Genomic DNA, 24,912 nt, shown 5'->3' with positions numbered 1-24,912 from the left:
TTATTATATGATGTACAAAATTCTACATCTTATCTTATACTGTTAATCAAATAAGCAGAAAAATAAGCATTCATCCACTTTTTCAGATGGTTCTCTGAGCCACAGTTGATGCTGTTTTTTTTTTTTCATAACTTTATCAATGGCATTTGCATGACAGTCACAAAGATTTCTAGCACTTCTCATTGACTTTGCCTTCAACTCATTGAGAAGTGACAGAAATCTTCTGAGAAGTGACAGAAATCGTCACAACTATCTTCTATGAGAGTAAATCAATTATTATCCGCAATTTAGTTGTATTTTTGTTTATTTTGGTAGTACTGTGATTTTACGTTGATGACGCATGCTTTATTTGTTGTTACATCTTTGCAATTTTCAAGCTGCTAGATTAGTTTTGTTATTGCTGCAGTGCTGTTAACCAAGGCTGCTCCGCTGTCTACTTGCACCAAAGAAGAGCAATGTTCAGTGATCCATTTTTTGTGGTCGGAAAGCATATCAGGGACCGAAATTCATCGAAGACTTTAGGTACAGTACGGGAACAGTGTTTCGCCACAACAGGGTGTCTACAAATGGATTGAAAAATTCCAAAATGGTAGCACAAGAGTTACGCACGATGGAGGGGCCGGACGACCGTTTACCGCCACAAATGGAGAAACCATTGAGCATTCATGTGAAATGGTTCTCTTAGACGATTAACTATTGACAAAGTGGCAAATCGACTGCAAATTAGTCAAGGTTATGCCTACGAAATCATCCGCAACGGACTTGGATTTCATATAGTCTGTGCAAGATGGGTCCCAAAACAACTCACACAGTTGCATAAACAAACGCGCTTGGACATCTGCAACAACTTTTTGGATCGCAATGGTAACGAAGGGGACAACTTCTTAGACAGGATCATTACTGGTGACAAAACACGGATCCATCATCACGAGCCGGAGAGTAAACAGCAGACTATGGAATGGAAACATCCACATTCGCCGCCGTGCAAGAAAAAGTTCAAGACCCAACCGTTCGCAGGAAAACTGATGCTTACGATTTTTTGGGACGCACAACGTCCAGTACTGGAACATTATGGGGAAAGGGGCACAACAATAAACAGTGTACATTACAGTGAGATGCTACTGCCAGGCTAAAGCCTGCAATTCGAAGCAAACGATGAGGATTGCTGTCAAAAGGTGTTGTGTTGTTCCACGACAATGCTCGTCCGCATATTGCTGCCCATACTGTTAAAACGCTCCAGAAACTCAAATTTGAAGTACCAGATCATCCTCCATATAGTCCCAATCTTGCCTCTTCTGACTATCACTTTTTTGTTCCACTCAAACAGGCACTAAGGGGCCGTCGATTTGCCTTGGACGAAGCAGTGAAAGAAGCAGTGCATTCCTGGCTCGTAGCTCAACCAAGAACCTTCTCTTATGAGAGCGTCAGGAAGCTTGTACAATGATGGACCAAGTGTGTTGAAACGCAAGGAGACTATGTCGAAAAATGATGTCCTTGTAAGTTTCCTATTTGATTACAATAAAATTTTATAACTGCTTTGCGGATAATAATTGAGTTATCCTCATAAATGTCATTTATAAATTATGAAAAATGCCTAGCATTAGCAGTGGCTCAGAGACGATTAGATCAAATTCAGTTTTCATTCCATACACCCAAAAATGAGATGAATGTATAACATAAAAAGAAACACACAGCATTTGAATATAATACACACTTCCCTGTCCATTTGTCAGGATATTGTCATAGTATGTGAATACATTAATGTAAACTGGAACTGCTACGAATTAACACACTATCAGAAAGAAACAGTGATGCACTGTTAACAAATTTATCATACACAAAATACCTAATCTTGACTGATGAGAACAAGTGCTGTCAGGACGGAAATCTAATAGACATTTTTACTTAAGGGGCTGTTCCATGAGAACATGGACACAAACCTTAAAAACTAAAAATATTCTTATTACAAATCTGCTTATCAGTTCTGTTGGATGAAATGCAAAATTTTTTAATTTGAAGTTTCATTTTCATCTTAAGAAGTGCTGGAACTGAATGAATGGTTTTTTAGCTTGTCTAAAATTTCAGCTTTTCAAAAATACTACAATGATGCACTGTAAAGTAATTTATTAACAGAATATATCTCAAAAACTTTACAAGTATCTACGACATTTGCGGTCTCCTTAATGACATGTAGTTTGTTGTGCATACTGTTACGCCACTCCGTCTCCCAAAGTCGAAAAACTTGCGGCGTAAGACAGAATGCACGTCAGTTTCAGAGATGCCCATCGCCAGGAGCGGTTTCTGCATAGCCTGTTTCACCAGCCTGTCGGCAAGTTCGTTGCCTGGGATTACAATGTGTCCTGAGGTCCACACAAGCACTACTGAATGACGACTGTTCCGGGGCAGAAATGGACTCCTGGATGTTCAATACCAAAGGATGGCGAGGTTAGCACTGGTTGATAGGTTGTAAGCTGGCCAGGGAGTCAGAACAGAGAAGAAACGGATGTACTGAAGTGCATAAGATATGGCCACAACCTCTGCAGCCAGCAGGCAAGGAATGCTGTTCAATATGGCCTCAGCGGGCATAGGCAAAGCCAACATTACCATCAGCCATCAAGCTGTCGGTGTAAAAAACTTCAGAGCCCCAGAACATGTCAAGAATTGAGACAAAGTGACAGCGGAGTGCTACGACCAACCCATTTCGATAGCTTATATTGATTTTATTTAATTAGTGAAGTTCCCAGGTTGATTTATTTTTTATTCTTATCTCCTGTCATTCTGTTACTGAAAAGAAGCCTGAAATTTGTCTTTTAGGGTCAATGCAATTTCACAGAAAGCTTGAAATAGGCATGCAAATACAGATTTATGAGATAGATAACAGCCTCACAGCAGAGAAAAAAATATTCAGTATAAACAACATTTTTAGAGGTAATGGAATGACACACTTGCAGTAATGGAATAACATAAATGGAGTAATGGAATAACAATAATTTTATAACTGTATTTGACTGCCATTCCTTAAGCTGATGTACGTCAAATACATTTATATGTTGGCTATACTGCAATTCTATATGTTGGCTACAATGTTAGTAAATAATGGAGGGAAAATGATGAAGGCCTACAAACCAACAATGTACTTTTTAGAGAGAAGAAATTTACATTCAGTGAGTCTGAAGGGTAACTGCTGCAAGGTGAGTTAATAAGCTTCTTCAGTAAAAATTACAATGAAATGACTAAATGGCTGCACACAACATGTAGAATGGAGTTAATTATTTTGATAAACAGTATTTATTGTCCCATAACCCATTCTTTCTCTGGGAAACAATAGCAATGCCAAATTATAAGAAAACCTCAATATTGCTAATAAAAAAAGAAGTTACTGAGTTCCTATGTACTGCAACAGGGTGTCGACTATCTTTGAAGGTCACTATGTATTACGCCTAAATAATAGACATTTTTATGTATTGTATTGTTATAAGATCACTATATTGAATAGAATTTTTTATTTAAAACAGATGTTGGCTTATCACTAGCAATTTCACTGTTTCCACGATAATTCTCAAACAAGATATTTCATTTTTACAGTTGTTATCATGCCTCTCACATCAGCTGAGAAAATGAGAGAATACTGGAAGCAACTCAATGAGAAAGGGTTAATGATGAGATTAAGGGGAAGGACAAGGAAAAGTTGGTTTAAAAGGGAGTGGGGGAGGGGAGGGGAGGGGGGGAGGGACCAAACTGCAAGGTCATCAGTCCCTCGTTCCCAGTAGAGCAATTACACAAGGGAAAGAAGAAAATGAAGACGACATACGGCACAATAACAGGAGAAAGGAAGAACCAGAAGAATGACAGAAGGACAACAAACACTACAATGGGCAAAACAGTACAAAAAAAAACAATACAGCAGATTATCATGGCTGGCTCACCATGAGAATAAAAAAGGAGAAGCCAGCCACTCAGGGAGTCAGAACAGAGAAGAAACGGATGTACTGAAGTGCATAAGATATGGCCACAACCTCTGCAGCCAGCAGGCAAGGAATGCTGTTCAATATGGCCTCAGCGAGCGTAGGCAAAGCCAACATTACCATCAGCCATCAAGCTGTCGGTGTAAAAAACTTCAGAGCCCCAGAACATGTCAAGAATTGAGACAAAGTGACAGCGGAGAGCGGTGGGATTAATGGAGTCCTTAAGGCCACGCAAAAATTCCAGATGAAGCTTTGGCCAAGGTGTACACCATAGAGGTGCACTTGAAGGGACAGACTCCAGTTCGGAGACAAGGGCTCCCACGCAAACCGCAACCACGGTGTACCGTAGGTCTCTAGAAGAGCGTAGCGTTCCAAAGGATTGGAAAAGGGCACAGGTCATCCCCGTTTTCAAGAAGGGACGTCAAACAGATGTGCAGAACTATAGTCCTATATCTCTAACGTCGATCAGTTGTAGAATTTTGGAACATGTATTATGTTCGAGTATAATGACTTTTCTGGAGACTAGAAATCTACTCTGCAGGAATCAGCATGAGTTTCGAAAAAGACAGTCGTGTGAAACCCAGCTCGCGCTATTCGTCCACGAGACTCAGAGGGCCATAGACATGGGTTCACAGGTAGATGCCGTGTTTCTTGACTTCCGCAAGGCGTTCGATACAGTTCCCCACAGTCGTTTAATGAAAAAAATAAGAGCATATGGACTATCAGACCAATTGTGTGATTGGATTGAAGAGTTCCTAGATAACAGAACGCAGCACGTCATTCTCAATGGAGAGAAGTCTTCCGAAGTAAGAGTGATTTCAGGTGTGCCGCAGGGGACTGTCATAGGACCGTTGCTATTCACAATATACATAAATGACCTTGTGGATGACATAGGAAGTTCACAGAGGCTTTTTGCAGACGATGCTGTGGTGTATCGAGAGGTTGTAACAATGGAAAATTGTACTGAAATGCAGGAGGATCTGCAGCGAATTGACGCAAGGTTCAGGGAATGGCAATTGAATCTCAATGTAGACAAGTGTAATATGCTGCGAATACATAGAAAGATAGATCCCTTATCATTTAGCTACAAAATAGCAGGTCAGCAACTGGAAGCAGTTAATTCCATAGATTATCTGGGAGTACGCATTAGGAGTGATTTAAAATGGAATGATCATATAAAGTTGATCGTTGGTAAAGCAGATGGCAGACTGAGATTCATTGGAAGAATCCTAAGGAAATGCAATCCGAAAACAAAGGAAGTAGGTTACAGTACGCTTGTTCGCCCACTGCTTGAATACTGCTCGGCAGTGTGGGATCCGTACCAGATAGGGTTGATAGAAGAGAGAGAGAAGATCCAACGGAGACCAGCACGCTTCGTTACAGGATCATTTAGTAATCGTGAAAGCGTTACAGAGATGACAGGTAAACTCGAGTGGAAGACTCTGCAGGAGAGATGCTCAGTAGCTCGGTACGGGCTTTTGTTAAAGTTTCGAGAACATACCTTCACCGAAGAGTCACACAGTATATTGCTCCCTCCTAAGTATATCTCGCGAAGAGACCATGAGGATAAAATCAGAGAGATTAGAGCCCACACAGAAGCATACTGACAATCCTTCTTTCCATGAACAATACGAGACTGGAGTAGAAGGGAGAACCGATAGAGGTACTCAAGGTACCCTCCGCCACACACCGTCAGGTGGCTTGCAGAGTATGGATGTAGATGTAGATGTAGATGTAGATCGTGAGCCCTGACTTGGGCTGCCGATGCGAGAGATAAACTCCCACAGGTGGGAAAAGGAGACGGTAATTTGGACGCTCAGGAGGGCTATGAATGTGTGCAACATAACTGACGAGCAGTTGTGCACATCGGATCCACAATCAAGGGACTCTGGCCTCCATCAAGACACTGGTCACCGGACTCATTCTAAAACCTCCTGTCGCTACGCGAACGCCACAGTGGTGCACTGGGTTGAGTAAACGCAACACTGAGGGTGCCACCGAACCGTAAACCAGACTCCCATAGTCAAGGCAGAATTGAAAAAGGGCTCTGTAGAGCTGCAGCAGCATAGAGCGATCTGCACCCCAGTTGGTGTTACTCAGGCAGTGTAGAGCATTCAGGTGCTGCCAGCACTCCCATTTAAGCTGACGAAGGTGAGGTAGCCAAGTCAATCGGACATCGAAAACCAGTCCTAAGAATCGATACGTCTCTACTACAGTGAGTGGATCGTCATTAAGATAAAGTTCAGGATCAGGATGAATGGTACAATGCCAACAGAAGTGAATGACACACAATTTCACGGCTGAAAATTGGAAGCCGTGGGCTACAGCCCATGACTGCGCCTTGTGAATGGCTCCCTGTATGTGTCGCTCGGCAACACCAGTACTGGAGGAGCAGTACAAAAGACAGAAGTCATCAACATACAGAGAAGGGGAGACCGACGGCTCTACAGCTGTTGCTAGGCTGTTAATAGCCACTAAAGATAGAGATACACTCAACACGGAGACATGCGGAACGCCATTCCCCTGAAGACGAGGGGAACTATGGGAGGCACCAACCTGGACATGGAAAGTAAGGAGCGATACGAAGTTTTGGTAATATTTGGGAGGGGGCCCCAGAGGCCCCACTCATACACGTGGCAAGGATGTGGTGTCGCCAAGTCATGTCGTATGCTGTAAGTCAAAAAAGATGGCAAACAGGTGTTGGCATCAAGAAAAGGCTGTTCGGATGGCAGACTCGAGGGACACAAGATTATCAGTCGTAGAGTGACCCTGACGGAAGCTGCTCTGACATGGAGCCAGTAGTCCACGTGACTCCAGGACCCAACCCAACTGCCTACACACCATATGTTCCAGCAGCTTACAGAGAATGTTGGTGAGGCTGATGGGGCGACAGCTATCCACATCGTGTGGATTAATAGTGCATTTTAGCACCAGAATGAAGGTGCTATCCTGCCATTGCGATGGAAGGACGCCATCGCACCATATCTGGATGAAGATGATGAGGAGTTACCGCTTGTAGTCAAATGAGAGACGTTCAATCATCTGACTGTGGATCTGATCCAGCCCAGGAGCTGTATCGGGGCAATGTGCAAGGGTGCTGAGGAGCTCCCACTCTGTAAATGGGGCGTTATAGCGCTCACTGTGGCATGCAGTGAACGAGAGGACTTTCCTTTCCATCTGCCATTTGAGGGCGCAAAAGGCTGGGAGGTAGTTCTCCAACACAGAGGCTCAAGCATAGTGCTCGGCAATCGCGTTTGCATTGGTAGAGAGCACGCCATTGATGTTAAATCCAGGGACACATGTTGGGGTCTGGTACCAAAAAAGAAGTCTGATCTTCGTCCAGACTTCGGAAGGTGACGTATGGCACCCAATGGTCGACACGAACCTCTCCCAACACTCCTATTTCCATCGTTTTATAAGCAAGCGAACGCGGGCACAGAGCCACTTTTTTTCTTTTAAAAAAAAAGGTTATTAGGTGATCTAAGGAAGGGTGCTGCTTATGTCGCTGTAGAGCTCACTGATGCTCTTTAATTGCCTCAATGACTTCCGGCGACCACCAAGATACTGTCTTTCACCGGGGGCACCCAAGAGAACGAGGGATCGCGTTTTCCACCACAGAAATTATCGTTGTAGTGACCTGCTCAATCAAAACATCGATGGCACCATGTGGGGGAAATTCAAAAGGGACAGCAGAAGTGAATCCTACCCAGTCTGCCTTGTTTAAAGCCCATCTGGGTAGGCATCCATGGGCATGATGCCGAGGGAGCAACAGAAAAATGCGGAAATGGTCACTACCACACAGGTCATCATGTCTACATCTACATGGATACTCTGCAAATCACATTTAAGTGCCTGGCAGAGGGTTCATCGAACCACCTTCACAATTCTCAATTATTTCAATCTTGTACAGCGCACGGAAAGAATGAACACCTATATCTTTCCGTACGAGCTCTGATTTCCCTTATTTTATCATGGTGATCATTCTGCCCTATGTAGGTCGGGCCAACAAAATATTTTTGCATTTGGAGGAGAAAGTTGGTGATTGGAATTTCGTGAGAAGATTCCGTTGCAACGAAAAACATCTTTCTTTTAATGATTTCCAGCCCAAATCCTGTATCATTTCTGTAACACTCTCTCCCGCATTTCGTAATAATACTAAACGGGCTGCCGTTCTTTGAACTTTTCTGATAGACTTCGTCAGTCCTATCTGGTAAGGAGCCCACACCGCGCAGCAGTATTCTAAAAGAGGACGGGCAAGCGTAGTGTAGGCTGTCTCCTTAGTAGGTGTGTTACATTTTCTAAGTGTCCTGCCAATAAAACGCAGCCTGTGGTTAGCCTTCCCCACAACATTTTCTATGTGTTTTTTCCAATTTAAGTTGTTCGTAATTGTAATACCTAGGTATTTAGTTGAATTTACGGCTTTTAGATTAGACTGATTTATCGTGTAACCGAAGTTTAACGAGTTCCTTTTAGCACTCATGTGGATGATCTCACAGTTTTCGTTATTTAGGGTCAATTGCCACTTTTCACATCATTCAGATATTTTTTTCTAAATCGTTTTGCAGTTTGTTTTGATCTTCTGATGACTTTATTAGTCGATAAACGACAGCGTCATCTGCAAACAACTGAAGATGGCTGCTCAGATTGTCTCCCAAATCGTTTATATAGATAAGTAACAGCAAAGGGCCTATAACACTACCTTGGGGAACACCTGAAATCACTTCTGTTTTACTCGATGATTTTCCATCAATTACTACAAACTGTGACCTCTCTGGCAGGAAATCACAAATCCAGTCATATAACTGAGACGATATTCCATAAGCACGCAATTTTACTACGAGCCGTTTGTGTGGTACAGTGTCAAAAGTCGTCCGAAAATCCAGCAATACGGAATTGATCTGAAATCCCTTGTCAATAGCACTCAACACTTCATGAGAATAAAGAGCTAGTTGTGTTTCACAAGAACGATGTTTTCTAAACCCATATTGACTGTGTGTCAATAGACCATTTCCTTCGAGGTAATTCATAATGTTTGAACACAATATATGTTCTAAAATCCTGCTGCACATCAATGTTAACAATATTGGCCTGTAATATAGTGGATTACTCCTACTACCTTTCCTGAATATTGGTGTGACCTGTGCAACTTTCCAGTCTTTGGGTACGGATCTTTCGTCGAGTGAACGGTTGTATATGATTGTTAAGTATGGAACTAATGCATCAGCATACTCCGAAAGGAACCTAATTGGTGTACAGTCTGGACCAGAATACTTGCTTTTATTAAGTGATTTAAGTTGCTTCACTACTCCGAGGATATTTACTTCTATGTTACTTATGTTGGCACATGTTCTTGATTCGAATTCTGGAATATTTACTTCGTCTTCTTTTGTGAAGGCATTTCGGAAGGCTATGTTTAGTAAATCTGCTTTGGCAGCACTGTCTTCGATAATATCTCCATTGTTATTGTGCAGAGAAGGCATTGATTGTTTCTTGCCGCTAACATACTTCACATACGACCAGCATCTCTTTGGATTTTCTGCCAGGTTTTGAGACAAAGTTTCATTGTGGAAACTGTTATAGGTGTCTCGCATTGAACTCCGCGCTATGTTTCGAGCTTCTGTAAAGGATCGACAAAATTGGGGATTTTGCGTCTGTTTAAATTTGGCATGTTTGTTTTGCTGTTTCTGCAACAGTGTTGTAACCCATTTTGTGTACCAAGGAGGATCAGCGATGTTGTTTGTTAGTTTATTTGGTATAAACCTCTCAATTGCTGCTGAAACTGTTTCTTTGAATTTAAGCCACATCTGGTCTACACTTATAATATTATTAAGAAATGAGTGAAGATTGTCTCTCAGGAAAGTGTCAAGTGAATTTTTATCTGCTTTTTTGAATAGGTATATTTTTCGCTTGTTTTTCGAGGATTTGGGGATTACAATATTCAATCTCACTACAACAACCCTGGGTTCACTAATCCCTATAACGGTTTTGATGCTGGTTATTAACTCAGGATTATTTGTTGCTAATAGGTCAAGTGTGTTTTCACAACCGTTTACTATTCGCGTGGGCTCATGAACTAACTGCTCGAAATAATTTTCAGAGAATGTGTTTAGCACAATTTCGGATGATATTTTATGCATACCTCTGGAATTAAACATGTATTTTCGCCAACATATCGAGGGTAAATTAAAGTCACCACCAACTACTATCGTATGAGTCGGGTACATGTTTGAAATCAAATTCAAGTTTTCTTTGAACCTTTCAGCAACTGTATCATCTGAACTGGGAGGTCAGTAAAAGGATCCAATTATTATTTTATTCCAGTCGCCAACAATGATCTCTCCAGTTGATAGATGAGAGAAGTCCTGGGCTGCAAATTGATAAATCAATGGATGAGTAACTACCACGAGCCACACTGAAATGTGTGGCGGCCCCAGTATTTAAGAGGCAGAGGTCGAGTTGGGACAGTAAATTTTTGACATCTCTGCCACAGCCAGTAAGCATGGTGCTACCCCACGAGGGTTATGGGCATTAAAATCTCCCAAAAGTTGGAAAGTTTTAGGGAGTTTATCAATCAGTTCAGTCAATACATTCAGGGGTACCGCACCATCTGGAGAGAGATATACGTTGCAGACAGTTATTTTCTGCGTCGTCCATATCCTGACAGCCACAGCTTCAAGAGGAGTTTGAAGGGGCACAGGCTCACTACATACCGAGTTCACGACATAAAAGCAAACTCCACCTGACACACTGTTATATTCGCTACAGTTCTTGTAATATCCCCTGTAGCCGCGAAGAGCAGGGGTCTGCATTGCCGGGAACCAGGTTTCCTGGAGGGCAATGCAGAAAACAGGAGTAAAGCTTAACAGTTGCCATAGCTCCGCAAGGTGGCAGAAAAAACCAACGCAATTCCACTGGAGGACGACATGATCGTGAGGCTGGGAAGGCACGAAACATTGAACGAGGCAGTCTATGCCTCAGAGTCACCTGCTGCCACCAACTTATTTCCTGCACAGGCTATATTGTGTCTGAGGGTCTGGTGAGATCTAGGTCCTCAGTGGACACCAGAATCTTCACCTCATCCCCAGATGCAGAGCTTGTAGCCAGCAGTGATGTGGGTGCCACCACACATCCCTTGGGCTTGGGGTCTTCTTTCTTGACTTCTTTCACTGATCCTTGGGTTTCTCTGGCTGGGAGGACTCCACTGATTCAGTCTCCAAGACTGAGGCTGATCGTGAAGCCCTACAACCAGCTGCTTTTGGGCACTTCAGCCACTGGGGTGTCATCTTCCCCGCTAGCAGGGAGTGACCCAACGGACCACTTCCTAGCAAGAGGAGCCGATGAAGACTTACGCTTCTCCGATGGTTGGGGGAATAGTGCTCCTGAGGTAGGTGGTGCGGGAGCAACAGGGAGGGAAATGCCCCCACCATCAAGGGGGCAGGTGTAGTCTTCCGGCTCTGGGAGCCAACTGGAACTCGCAGAACTGATGGGGCTACACCTGTTCTCGTAGCAGCGGCATAAGAGGAGGTCATAGCCACAGGACGTATGAGCTCAAATTTCCTCTTGGCCTCTTGGTCAGTCGGTCCAGGGTCTTGTGTTTCATGATTTTCTTTTGTCGCTGTAAAATCCTGCAGTCTGGTGAGCAAGGGGAATGATGCTCTCCGCAGTTGACACAGATGGGAGGCAGGGTACATGGAGTATTGGGATGGGATAGACGTCCACAATCTCGACATGTGATGCTGGAAGTGCATGGCCGAACTTCCACCACCGCATTGGGGGAGAGATATATGGCTTGAGATCAATGTGTGGTAGACCATCACCTTGACCTTCTCATGTAATGTGTCACCCTTGAAAGCCAAGCTGAAGGCACTGGTGGCACCTGATTATCCCTCGGACCCCGGAGGACACACCAGACGTAATGAACTCCTTGTCACTCTTAAGTTGGCGCGCAGCTCGTCGTTAGAAGGTCCCTGTTGAATATAATACCTTGGACCATATTTAAGCTCTTATGAGGTGTGGTGGTAATGGAGACATCCCCCAACTTATCACAAGCAATGCCGTTTTTATCAAGAGCGACTGAGCGCATTTCGGACAAGCCCTCCAACTCCCCAAACTTGTCCATTAAATGCTCTACAAAAAACTGAGGCTTCATCGAGATAAAGGAGTCCCCATCAGCACTCGTACATACAAGGTACTGGGGCGAATAAGTTTCGCTGCCATCCTTAGCCTGGTTTTCCTCCTATGGTGTGGCCAGGGAGGGGAATGATTTAGGATCATACTTCCTTTCATTGTACTGAGACTTGGAACACTTAGAGACTGCTGGTGTTTGATCACCAGCAAGGGATGACGTGGTACGCTTCACCGTGTGTCATCCGCCCTGGTGCCACCCACTCCGACCAGGGGCCCTCCCCAAGGGTCCCACCCAGCTGCAGCAAAGGCTGCCTGGCAAGATGGCAATTGCAGCCACCTGGCAGGATGGCCATTGCCAGGAGTCCCAATGCCCCAGGGTGAGAGCATCTACTCCTTCGCATACGAGGAGAGTTAATAATGGTGCAGGCATCAGCAGAGCGATCCCTGTGTAGTCAGGGGGGCTACAGTCAACAGGGTACATGGCAGCCCCACCACAATGGACTGTCTATCATGCTGGGTATGAGGTGCAAACAATTCCATGGTCATCACCAGTGCAGAAAACGTCACTGCATAGTTAGAGATGGCAGTGAAGGTAATGGTGGAGATGCTTGCTTCATCTACACCAACAGTCCATATAAATCTCCCGGCATGTTAAGGAAAGCAGTTAAACGTGTGGAAACTTGTTTATCTATAAGTGCAAGAAAGTTGTCTTGGAATTAGCTGCTGCTCATGGAGTTTTATTAAGCGAAGAGAACTTGAGGAAAAAGGTGATCAAATGGAAAATGGACCCAATGGCAAACAGTGAACCAGCGAATCGCTATGAAAGAGATTCATGGTGCTGTTGGTCAGTCTCTTGATGCTCTTTCAAACATGCTAGCCCAATTCTTACAACATACATTTATTAAAAGACAAAGTCTCATTATATCAATGAAACTTAAACTATTAAATTAAATAAATTGTGTTCCTTTGCTTATGTAGAAAATAAAATATTAAATTTTTCGTCTTTTATCGTGATTCTTGGTCTTTTCTTTGCTTAAAGTGTAAAAACAATCACTGAGCGTCATTCCATTACTCATGGACCTACCCTAAACTGGTCTAGCAGTCCTTATTCAGATATTCAGCTATAGAGTAGAAGAAGTTGTCTGTCAAAAAGTCCTTCAAGTGCTGTTTAAACTGTGCTTTATTGGAAACCAAATTTTTAATGGTTACTGGCAATTTATTGAAAATGGGAGTTCACAAATACTGGACCCTTTTTGGACCAAGGGAAGTGATTTTTAGGTCTTTATGTAGAATGTTATCCTCAGAATTGATAACCTGTACTGAGCTATTGATTGGAAACAGAGACATATTATTTGCAACAAATTTCATTAAGGAATAAATATACTGAGAAGCAGTGTTTAAAATTTCCAATTTCTCGAACAGGTTTCTACATGACGTTCTTGAATTTACACCCTCAGCTTCTTGTCTGTTAGGAAAATTTAGTGTGTTCTGAAAAAATGGGCATGCTACACCTGTATAAGCACAATATAACCACAGGGTTAGATAAGTGACATAAAAGATTACACCACAGCAGCTTATGCATGCAGAGCTAACAATGGGAAAAAGAGTATTCGTTACATATGTTAAGACAGAACACAAGTTCAAAAACACCGAGACGTAGATTCTGTAGTTATTAGCACATGGAAATGAATGCTTGTGAATTAATCTATATCTACATACTCTGCTAGCCACCAAGCGGTGTGTAGCGGAGGGCACTATTTGCGCCAAAGTCATCATATCCCCCCCCCCCCCCCCCCACACTGTTTCAGTCATGAATAGCGCGAGGCAAAATTGACTGTCGGAACGCTGCAGTACGAGCTCTAATTTCCCTTACCTTTTTACCTTTGAATGGTGATCATTGCACGATATGAAAGTTGGTGGTAATAATATATGCTCTACATCCTCGGCAAAGATCGGATTTGGAATTTAGTGAACAGCCCCTTCCGTTTAGTGCGTCGTCTATTTGCAAGTGTGTCCCACTTCAAACTTTCTATGAGACTTGTAATGCTCTCACGATGGCTAAATGTACCAGTCATGAATCTTGTCACTCGTATTTGGACCTTCTCAATCTCCTGAATCAGACCAAACTGGTAAGAGTCCCATATAGAAGAACAATACTCTAAGACTGGATTGTAAGCAATTACCTTTATTGAAGGACTGAATCAATGCAGGATTCTACCTACAAACCACAATCTAGAGGTCGCCTTACCCGTTACTTGTGTAATTTGATCGTTCCATTTGAGATCATTTCGAATAGTCACACCCAGATACTTGACGGATGTTACTGCTTCCAAAGACTGGGCATTTATTCTGTACTCTTACGTTAATGGGGATTTTCACTTTGTTATATGCAGTAGGTTACAATTACTAATATTGACAGATAACAGCTAGTCATTACACCAAGCATTTATTTTCGACAAATCCTCATTGGTTTGATCACAACTTTCATGTGATACTACTTACCTGTAGACTACAGCATCATTGGCAAACAGTCTAACGCTGCTGTCATCAGCCAGATTGTTGACGTAAATTGTAAAAAGCAGCGGACCCATTACGCTGCCCAGGGGCACACCTGATGTTACGCTTGTTCCTGCTGAAGTCTCCCCATTCAGGATGACACTGTTCTCTGTCTGTCAGAAAACTTTCTATCCAACCACAAATGTGATCAGATAGACCGTAAGCGGGCACTTTATGGAGCAAACGACAGTGTGGATCTGAGTCAAATGCCTTTCGAAAGTCGAGGAATATGGCATCAACCTGGGAGCCAGTATCTAGAGCCTGTTGTATATCATGCACAAAGAGGGCCAGCTATGTCTCGCATGACCGCTGTTTCGTAAAACCATGTTAGTTTCTGCAGATGAGCTTCTCAGAGTCTAGAAAGGTTATTATGTCTGAACACAAAATACATTTTACGATTCTACAACAAATCGATGTCAGTGAAATTGGCCGGTAATTACATGCATCCGATTTTCTACCCTTTTTATAGATTGCTATGACCTGGGTCTTATTCCAGTCCTGTGGAACTTTCCACTGCTCCAATGATCTCTGATAGATGATGGATAAGAATGGTGCTATATTTGTGACATAGTCAACATAAAATGTTACGGGGATACTGTCTGGGCCAGATGCCTTCCTGGCATCAAATAATCTTAACTGTTTTACAATCCCAGATACACTAAACTCTATGATAGCAACCCTTGCGTTTGTTCAATAATTGAAAGGGGGAATGGTGCTGCAGTTCTCTACCGTAAACGAGTTTTTGAAAGCCAGGTTTAGAATTTCAGCCTTCTGTTTATCATCATCCGTTACATTACCCGTACTGTCAGCAAGAGAAGGTATTGAATTATTTGTAGCGTTCACAGATTTTACGTATGACCAAAATTTTTTGGGGTTATTTTCAGAATCTGCAGATAAAGTACTGCTTTCAAATTCGTTAAAAGAATCTCTCATTGACCTTTTGACAGCTGCTTTCATCTGACATAATTTCTGTTTGTCAGTGAGGCAGTGACTATGTTCCCCTATATTTTTGCTAGGCACATATTTCTCTAGCACGTGACGGACAATACCTTAAAATTCCGACCAAAGATGCTCAATATCTTTGAGTCCTGCGATGAATGCTTGGAGCTGACTATGAAGATATTCATTAATGACACTTTTATTTGCACTCCCAAACAAGAAAACTCTACTAGACTAACTCCTCAAAAAGATCAGGCTGTTCTGTCACCAAGATATCTCATATGTTCCCATGTTAAGCTGGTTTTTTGCTAACCAATTGCACAAGGTTGTATGTTGAGAGTACTCCTAGAATAACTTCACATGAGTCTTTGCTTCTGCCCCCTGTGATAAATATGTAATTTTCGAAGTCAACAGACACCAGATTAAAGTCTCCACCTATAACTAATGGCTAATTTGGATATTTATTTCCTATGTACTCAAGACTTTCCCTGAAACATTTGTTGCGGATACTGGCAGTCTATAAAAACATCCTAATACAATTGTCAATCCTTGTTTGATTGACAGCTTTGTGCAGACTATTTCACAGTCCGACCCAGTCAAGATCTCAACTGTGTTTAAACAGCTTTCAACTGCAATGAGCACACCACCTCTCATAGAATCAGTCCTATCCTTCCTAAACATTGTCCAATACGAGTTCGAAATTTCATTCCTATTTATTTCTGGTTTCAACCAGCCTTTGATACGTAATACAATGTTGACCCTCACTTTTAATTGTAACTGTATACTGAGCTTCAATGAGAAATTTTGAACTGTTTATGAGGAATCTGTCACACAGCAGCAAGCAATTAATGGCGACTAAAATGCAGATTTTCTAAAGGATTCTGATAGGAAAATGATCTGGAAACCTTATTTGGATCCTAAAATTTGATCTCAGTAATTAACTTTCTAACACAGATGGATAAAGACAAAAAGACCCTAACTGATAATATTTCTTTGGTGTAGCTCAAGAATAATTTACATGAGATGATCTGGAATGAAATTTATAATGAACCAAATGCTTAACACATGATTTAATCTATTCCATGATAAATTCAGATCATTGCTTGAAAACAGCTCCCCACAGAATCTAATCAAAAAAGGACACTAAACAGCTATGTAAAAAACTTTGGATCACAGAGGGGATTTAAGTATATTGTGAAAGGAAAAAGGAAATATAGCCTTTAGCAAGAAGAAGTAGGGATCCTGCAGTAGTTGCACATGAGAAAAACTACTCAAAATTACTAAGAAAGTTTATTAAAAAATCAAGAAACATGCACATAATCTCAGAAATCATTCCGACAACAGACTTAAGCCTATACCGATATAAAATGTATTGAAAAAAGAGCATGGCAATCAGCCACAGAGCAGAATAATGTCACTTTTGAACGTAATGGAAGGGCTATAAATGATGAGTCACAGGCAGCATATGTATTTGCTAATCATTTCTTATAGGCCTACATAGTAGACAACCATACAGACATGAAGTTCAAGAGGAAAATCGTAGCAGTAGGTTGAAATTAAGTAACTCTCATAAAATTCAATCATATGAATGTATCACTAAATTCTCCTTCTGAAATTAAGAAAATAATACATTCTTTCAAAAATAAGAGCTCATCTAGTTTTGATGGTGTTTCCAGAAGAGTACTAAAGCTTTGTTCCCATATAATAAGCCCAGTCTTATCTGAAATTCACAATGCGTCATTAACTCAAGGCATTTTTCAAGAGAGACTGAAATATGCTGTTGTTAAACCCCTATTTAAGAAAGGTGACAAGAGATGTCAATAACTACTGACCTATTTCACTGCTGACATCATTTTCCAAAATTATTTAGAGAAGAATGTATTCTCAAATAGTATCTTCCCTTAGCAACAATAATACCCTCAGCAAATCACAGTTTGTGTTTCAGAGAAGTGTTGCTCACAGAGAATACATGTTCACTCAACAGATTTTACAAGCATTAAATAATAAAATAGCGCCAGACACTTTTTTCTGAGACCTATCTAAGGCATTTGACTGTGTGAATCTCAGTATTCTCCTTGTTAGTAGAAGTTTTATGGGACTGACGGTATAGCCAACCAATGGATAACGGCATATCTAACCAAAAGAATGCAGAAAGTTGTACTCAGTAATTCAACCAATATAGTCTGGACACACAATTCTGACTGGGGAGAAATCAAGTACAGGGTTTGCCACGGCTCAATCTTAGGTCCACTATTATTCCTAATATAAGAAAATGATTTTCCATATAATATATAACACGAACAATTGGTTCTTTTTGCCGATGACACTAGTATTGTAATGAACCTAAGCATCTGTGCATAAACAGAAGAAATGGTAAACAAAGTTCTTAACTCTGTGGCGCATAGTGTCCACTACAGTGGACAGCTGTTAATGGTCGCTTCTTTGACACTTTCAATCAGTTCTGAGACTGCAAATGCACACAGTTCACTGCAGTGGGCACTCCCTAATGGTGTTGTGTCCTGCATGCATTTGCAGCCTCATGACTGAAACCGCCAGAGAATTGACCATTAAAGTTTTCCACTGCAGTGAACATGCACCACAGGGTTAAACAAATCATTGAGCAATTGTCTGCAAATGGTGTCGCCCTCAGTTTTAAAATGACACAACACAATCAGTTCAGCCAATCTATGGGTACTACACCAATGATGAGAGTTAACATAAAGGAAATAATTAATTCAATATTCTTAAGTGTCCATATCAATGAATTGGAAAAAGCACATTTTGAAATACCTAAAACAACTTACTTCAGCCACATTTGAACTTAAAATCGTTGAAAATCTCGGGGACAGACAAATTTGTTAAATTGACATATTTTCATTCAATAACGTCACACAGAATAATGATCTGGGGTAACTCTTCTTTAAGAAAGAAAGTCTTCATTGCTCAAAAATGTGAGCTGTAAGAACAATACGGCGCAATCACTCACTACTGTCTTGCAGACATCTGTTTAAGGAGTTTGGCATTCTGACTACTGCTTCACAGTATATTTACTCCCTCGTGAAGTTTGTTGTCAATAGTCCACTACAGTTCAACAGTAACAATAACGCAAATAATTACAATAACAGAAGGAAAGATACATTCATTACGCCACATTAAGGTTGTCTTTAGCACAAAACAGTGTGCACAATGCTGCAACAAAATTTTTCGATCACTTACACAGTGATGTACAAATGCCTGGCACACAGCAAAGTAAAATTTGATACCTGATAAAGTTTCCCTTTGACAACTCCTCCTATTCCGTGGAAGAATTTTTAGTATCGTAAGTCTAAAAAGTGATGGGTATGACTTACTAACTCACAACATTCATAATCTTTTACTCTTCTTGAAAAAAATTAACAATGTTCAGAATGTAACCATATGAATTTGGGATGTGACTGTAAAATGACTCATTCCACAAGATCTATCGTGCAAAATGATCCATGGAACATGAAACTAATCAACCAAACCATCCTACGGCAAACATGAGTATGTGGAGGCATTGGCACACTTTAAACATTTTAGTTATTTCTTGACATGCGTGGTAATATTTTTAGGGTAATGCAACTGAAGTTCATTACATATTTATGTTATCAAAAAACCCACGAGACATTAACAAGCTTTTTTAAATTCCAACATATACTCACTGCGACACATTACCACTGACGGCCTTAAGAAATATTTATTACACAACAAGAAGTACAGTCCACAACAATCACGTTACCATAAACGATTTAATAAACAAACAGACGTCGAATACACGCGTGCCGAAGCAGTTCCACCAACGTCTGAATAATGAAATAATCCTTGGTTTACACAAAGGGTAGACCTTTCAAGTAATTATTTAAAACGAAACCTCACGAAGGAAAATAGAAGGATAAGAGAGTCAAAGAAAGCGTTTTGTTTTTTGATCACAGGGACAACCATTTACAGTAATGTAATGTTAGACGACCCATACGTAAAAATTTCTGATCATCCTTTACATCGTTTCAACCTCTGTATCCTCAACAAGTTTTCGTGTGTGAATTCTTGATGCTGCTTCTACCAGTTTTTTTTGCTCACCTCTTCTTCTCTTCTTTGCAGCATACGAGACCAATTACTATAGCAACAACGTCTTGATCGTCCAACATTTGGAACCAGGCTAAACATTGCTTAGTATCTATTGGAATTTGCGCAGCTGAATAAGTATTAAGGAGAAAAAAAGGACATTTTACTAATAACTATATTTGCACATTCAAGAACAAATAATTTACAGCGAACACAACAGAATAATTAGCGCACAGAAAGTGTGTTAGACAATGCCAAAGAGGTCTATTTTACACAGTGCACTTTGCGCCGTCACACACGAAATATATTGTTCACACAATTCCAACACCCCTCCTTGAACTTATATTTTCTGTGTTGCTTCCACAAGATAAACCAAATAGTCCCACAATCTTCTCAAACTTCTCCCTTTCCAAGGGTTTGGTCAGAAAGTCAGCTAACATGTCTTCTGTGCGCAGATAGTCCACGGCAATGTTCTGTCGCTCTATGTGGTCCCGAATGAAATGGTGCCGTATATCAATATGCTTTGTCCTAGGACTAGTAACATCATTTTAGCTAGGCTTATGGCTCCCTTATTGTCACAGAAGATGGTTGTAGGTTCCTCAATTAAATTTGGTTCTATTTCACTTATTAATGTTCGTAGCCATAATGCTTCCTGTGTGGTGTAAGATAGTGCCACATACTCGGCCTCTACGGTGCTCAATGCAACAGTTTTTTGCTTTTGACAGGACCATGATGTGAGGCCCCCCATTAATTTAAAACAGCAGCCAGTGGTGGAGTATCTGTCTCCCAATTCACTCCCCCAGTCCGCATCACTATATCCCTCTAGATTTGCGTTACCATCTCTATGGTATTTTAGCTCATAGTTTGAGGTTCCTCTTAGGTATCGGAATATCCTCTTTACAGCTTTCCAGTGCTTTTCCTTTGGGTCTCTGCAGTATCTGCTCACTGCATTGGTGGCAAAAGCAACGTCGGGTCGTGACGTTTGAGACAAATATAACAGACTCCCTACTGCTTCTAAATAAGGAACATTCTTGTCACATTCCACATCAGTCTCATTTACACTTAACTTCACTCCTACTTCCATTGGAGTACTTATGGGTTTGCAATCACTCATGCCAAATTTCTTTAATATTTTTTCCGTGTATGATGATTCACTTATGCTCAATTCTTGTCTTTCTTCATCCTTAGTAATCTGCATATCTAAATAACGTTTGACTTCTCCCAAATCATGCACCTTAAACTTGGTTTGCAGCTGCTTCTTGAAAATTCTCATTTGGCCTTCACTTTAAGTCAGGTTAAAGAAATCGTCCACCCTTATCGCCATTATTATTATTTCTTCTTTTCTCCCCTTATAGTAAATGCTGGGATCTGCCTTGGATTGCTTCATATTCATATTTATTAGAATTTCATGTAGACATCGATTCTAGCAACGTCCACTTTGTTTAAGTCCATAAATACTTTTTCTCAAACGCCAAATCTTTTTACTTTCTGATCTGGTTTTTATGCCTTCCCTTGGTGGAATGACATATATCTCCTCCTCCAATTTCCCATTTAAATATGCCGTTTTAACATCCATATGATGAATTATTAAATTTCGTTTTACTGCCAAGGCTAAAAGATATCTCAATGATGCATACTTGACTACAGGTGAAAAAGTTTCTTCGTAATCTACCCCTTGTTTTTGTGAATATCCTTTTACCACAAGTCTTGCTTTGTATTTTGGTGATGAGCTTTCAGGGTTCTTCAAATTGAATACCCGTCTTGCTTGCAGTGGTTTCTTATCTCCTGGCATATCTACCCATTCAAAGGTTTCATTCTGATATAAAGATTCTAATTCTCTCTTCATCGCTTCTTTCCATTCTTGAGAGTTTGGGCCACTCATTGCTTCTTCTGCTGTTCTTGGCTCATCGTTAAAAGACTGTGCTGTATACATCTCAAAATCCGGATATTCCTTCGGTTTTGGTACACGAGAAGAACGCCTTACATTTTTTTTTTTTTTTTTTCATCCTCTAACTCATTGTCATCATAAATTGTATCCATTTGTCCTTGGCTGTCATCTTCCTCTTCTTCACTTTCTATTTCCTCACACAAGGTTTCACCTTCTGAACTAGGTCCAGTTGACTTAGTGGTTTTGCTCTCTTTTGAGTCTTTTCTATGTTCAAAGAATATTACATCTCCACTTGTGACAATCTTTTTAGTCAATGGATCCATTAATCGGTAGCCCTTTGAATTTTCACAATAGCCTACAAAAATATACTTTTTAGCTTTCGGATCCCATTTTCCTCTTAGCTGTTTTGGAATATGTGCCACTGCATCACACCCAGAAACCCTTATATTACTTAGATCAGGTTTCTTTCCTATCCATATCTCATAAGGGGTTCTATTCTTTAATGCTTTTGTAGGTGATCTATTGTTCAAATATACAGCTGTTGACACTGCCTCTGCCCAAAAATCTTTGGATAATTCAGTGTCAGTCATCATGCTCCTTGCTTGCTCAACAATGGTCCTATTAGCCCTCTCAGCAACCCCATTTTGAGATGGGCTGTACCTTATGGTAGTTTGATGCCTGATTCCCTTTTCTGCCAGAAGTTTCTACAATTTCTGGTTAATATATTCTCTCCCATTATCAGGCCTGATGATCTTGATCTTCTTTCCCATCCATCTTTCAACCATATTGCAATATTCCTCAAATATATCTCTCACTTGGTCTTTAGAACTAAGAAAATAAACATGAGTATATCGTGAGTAATCATCAATAAATGTAAGAAAATAATTACTTCCACCTATGGATTCACACTCCATCGCGCCACATACATCTGTGTGGATTAACTGTAAGACTTCTGTGGATTTGCTCTTACTAGTCTTGAAGGGTAACCTTGCTTGTTTTCCCTTTACACATGTCTCACAAGGATCCTTGGACACACTAAAATTCTGTATTCCCTTTACCATATCCTTTATTATAGACATACTCTTTCTATTTAGATGTCCAAGCCTCTGGTGCCATAAAAAACCTTCTGATGAATATACTGAATCACTAACATTTTTATGTTTACTGTCAATGGTATCCAACTTAAAAATGCCCCTTTCGTTACTTGCTGTAGCTATAACTTCACCACTTTCACTGATTACTCTTGCACCCTGCATGTCAAAAGTGACTGTATTTCCTTTCTTGACAATTTCCCCTACAGACAGCAGGTTAGTTGCCACATTTCTCACATAATGAACATTGTGTGCTGCAACCATATCTGATTCACCATTTACACTTACATGTAGATCTAGTTTCCCAGCCAGGTGACACTGGAGCTTGTTGCCATCAGCAGTAGATATTCCCATATGAGTCTTATCTTTGATGTCATAAAGAAGTGATTTATCTTTAACAATATGCACAGATGCACCTGAGTCTAAAATCCATTCCATATTACGATTACTCATCCCACCAAAAGAATAAAAACATGAGAGTGCCTTACCTTTGTTATTGGTCCTTCTCTCTGGGCTATCAGTAACATACCTCTTTTGCTGAGTGTCTGATCTTGGGCTTACTTTTTCTTTGCGCTGAGACGCAATATGTCCCAGCTTCTGACATTTATAGCACCTCACCGATTTCTTCTTTTTGTTGTTTGAGTAGAGAGCAGACGCACCTTCCTTCTCCAATGTACAACAGCTTGGAGCACTCTTTACGTTCTGCAGGATTTTCACCTTAACACTGTCGCCTGTGATTGGTATACACGAGCTTTCAAGTCCCATAATCATAGGTGCATACCTTTCGGGCAGTCCTGCCAACAGCAATGTTCCTATCCATTCGTCAGCGATCTCGAATCTGATGTTTCTCAGTCGGTTCGACGTGGTTATTATTTTGTTAACGTATTCGTCTACACTCTTACATTTGTCCAGACGAGTGGTAATTAACTCGCGTAATAATCATACTTTTCTCGTAAGACCACCATCCTCGAATGCACTTCGTAAATTGTCCCAGACTTCTTTCGCTGTAGCAGCTTTTTCAACCTAAACATAATTCACCGAATCAATCAGTAATATCAATTTTGATTTTGCTTTCCTATCCTTACTTGAATAATTCTGATCTGTGGATTTCATTGTCCCATCTACCACATCCCATAGGTCGTCTAAACATAAATACGCTTCTACTGTGAACTTCCAGTATCATTGATCGGTCTAGGAAGAACTTCGATAATATTGCACAATATTATTATTGTACTGTGATACTGACCGTCTAGGGACTACTTACATTTAAGACAGTTGAGAGATGAGGTAATTCGAAATAGTAAACCAAGGTCTGGAAAGCTAGCTCACTCGTGAAGCGCAAGAGTGAAGAACGAGGCAGATGGACGGAAAACACAATCTCTGTACTTGAATATGCATGCCTATAACAATTTTTTGGTGCTTCAGTGTATACGTTCAGGAAAGATACGGCACCACTACCATTTTTGTAATTGCCAGTGCTATTTTGTTTTTATCCCTGATCGTAGTTTCATAGTTGTGGAAACTCTCGATACCATGAGATAAATTGTAATAAAACTTTTTCTCACTAAACATATAAAGCGAAACATAAAAACATACAATGCTCATCAACTTGTCAAATTTTTCGTCAATCAAAATTTCTTGTAAACACGTCAGATAGCCTACGTGCTACATTTGACAAACATGACGAACAGCACTCACTGTCAAATATTTGACAACGATAGAAAAGTTTGTCAAATGGATTGATATTGTACGAGAGCGTTTCCTATACATATCCCAGATCAAGAAAAAGCTTTAACAACAATGCACACTCGTAACTTTTCTCATGTTGTAGCTATACAGATTTGTCCAGCAGATAATAAGAGATTGACACAAGTAGCGACCTTTAAGAAATTTCTTGAGTGAACGAGATGTTGAAAAAAATGTTCACTGTCAAACATAAAAGAAAAACAAGTGATTTTAACAGCCAATTTAACCCGTTACTGGAACTGCAGTAACGTATGCATGTTAGCCCCTATTCACATGGGGATACTCAAATCAGGTCTCCAGGTACCTGTAAACCAAGATACTGAGAGACTGGATGACTCGAGTAGCCGATCACCTTCAAAAAGGCACGACATGAGTCTTCTGTGCTGCTAGGTCACTTGCAGTGTGAATAGAAAATTAAATCAGTTTCGTTGGCTGTGGGGAAAGGACCTATGTAGCATGCCACGGCTCCAGTAGTACAAAGTTCAGTGAATCTATTACTGATGATAAAAAATGAAAT

The 24,912-nt window shown here is 40.8% G+C and overlaps 1 protein-coding gene across 1 annotated transcript in view; it reads right to left on the bottom strand.

Annotated features, from left to right (window-relative positions):
- LOC124622078 (WD repeat-containing protein 55 homolog) overlaps nucleotides 1-19,403 on the bottom strand; it is a 41,936-nt gene extending 22,533 nt beyond the window's left edge. The window contains exon 1 of the mRNA XM_047147652.1: nucleotides 19,271-19,403. Coding sequence (XP_047003608.1) covers nucleotides 19,271-19,280 — 10 coding nt within the window. The 5' untranslated portion in view covers nucleotides 19,281-19,403. The remainder of the gene's footprint in view (nucleotides 1-19,270) is intronic.
- Between the last annotated feature and the right edge of the window lie 5,509 nt (nucleotides 19,404-24,912).

The sequence above is a fragment of the Schistocerca americana genome, chromosome 7 (genome assembly GCF_021461395.2).
Source record: "Schistocerca americana isolate TAMUIC-IGC-003095 chromosome 7, iqSchAmer2.1, whole genome shotgun sequence".
Taxonomy (NCBI): Eukaryota; Metazoa; Arthropoda; class Insecta; order Orthoptera; family Acrididae; genus Schistocerca; species Schistocerca americana.
Note: the sequence above shows the minus strand (reverse complement) of the source record. Positions and strands in the feature narration are given on the sequence as shown.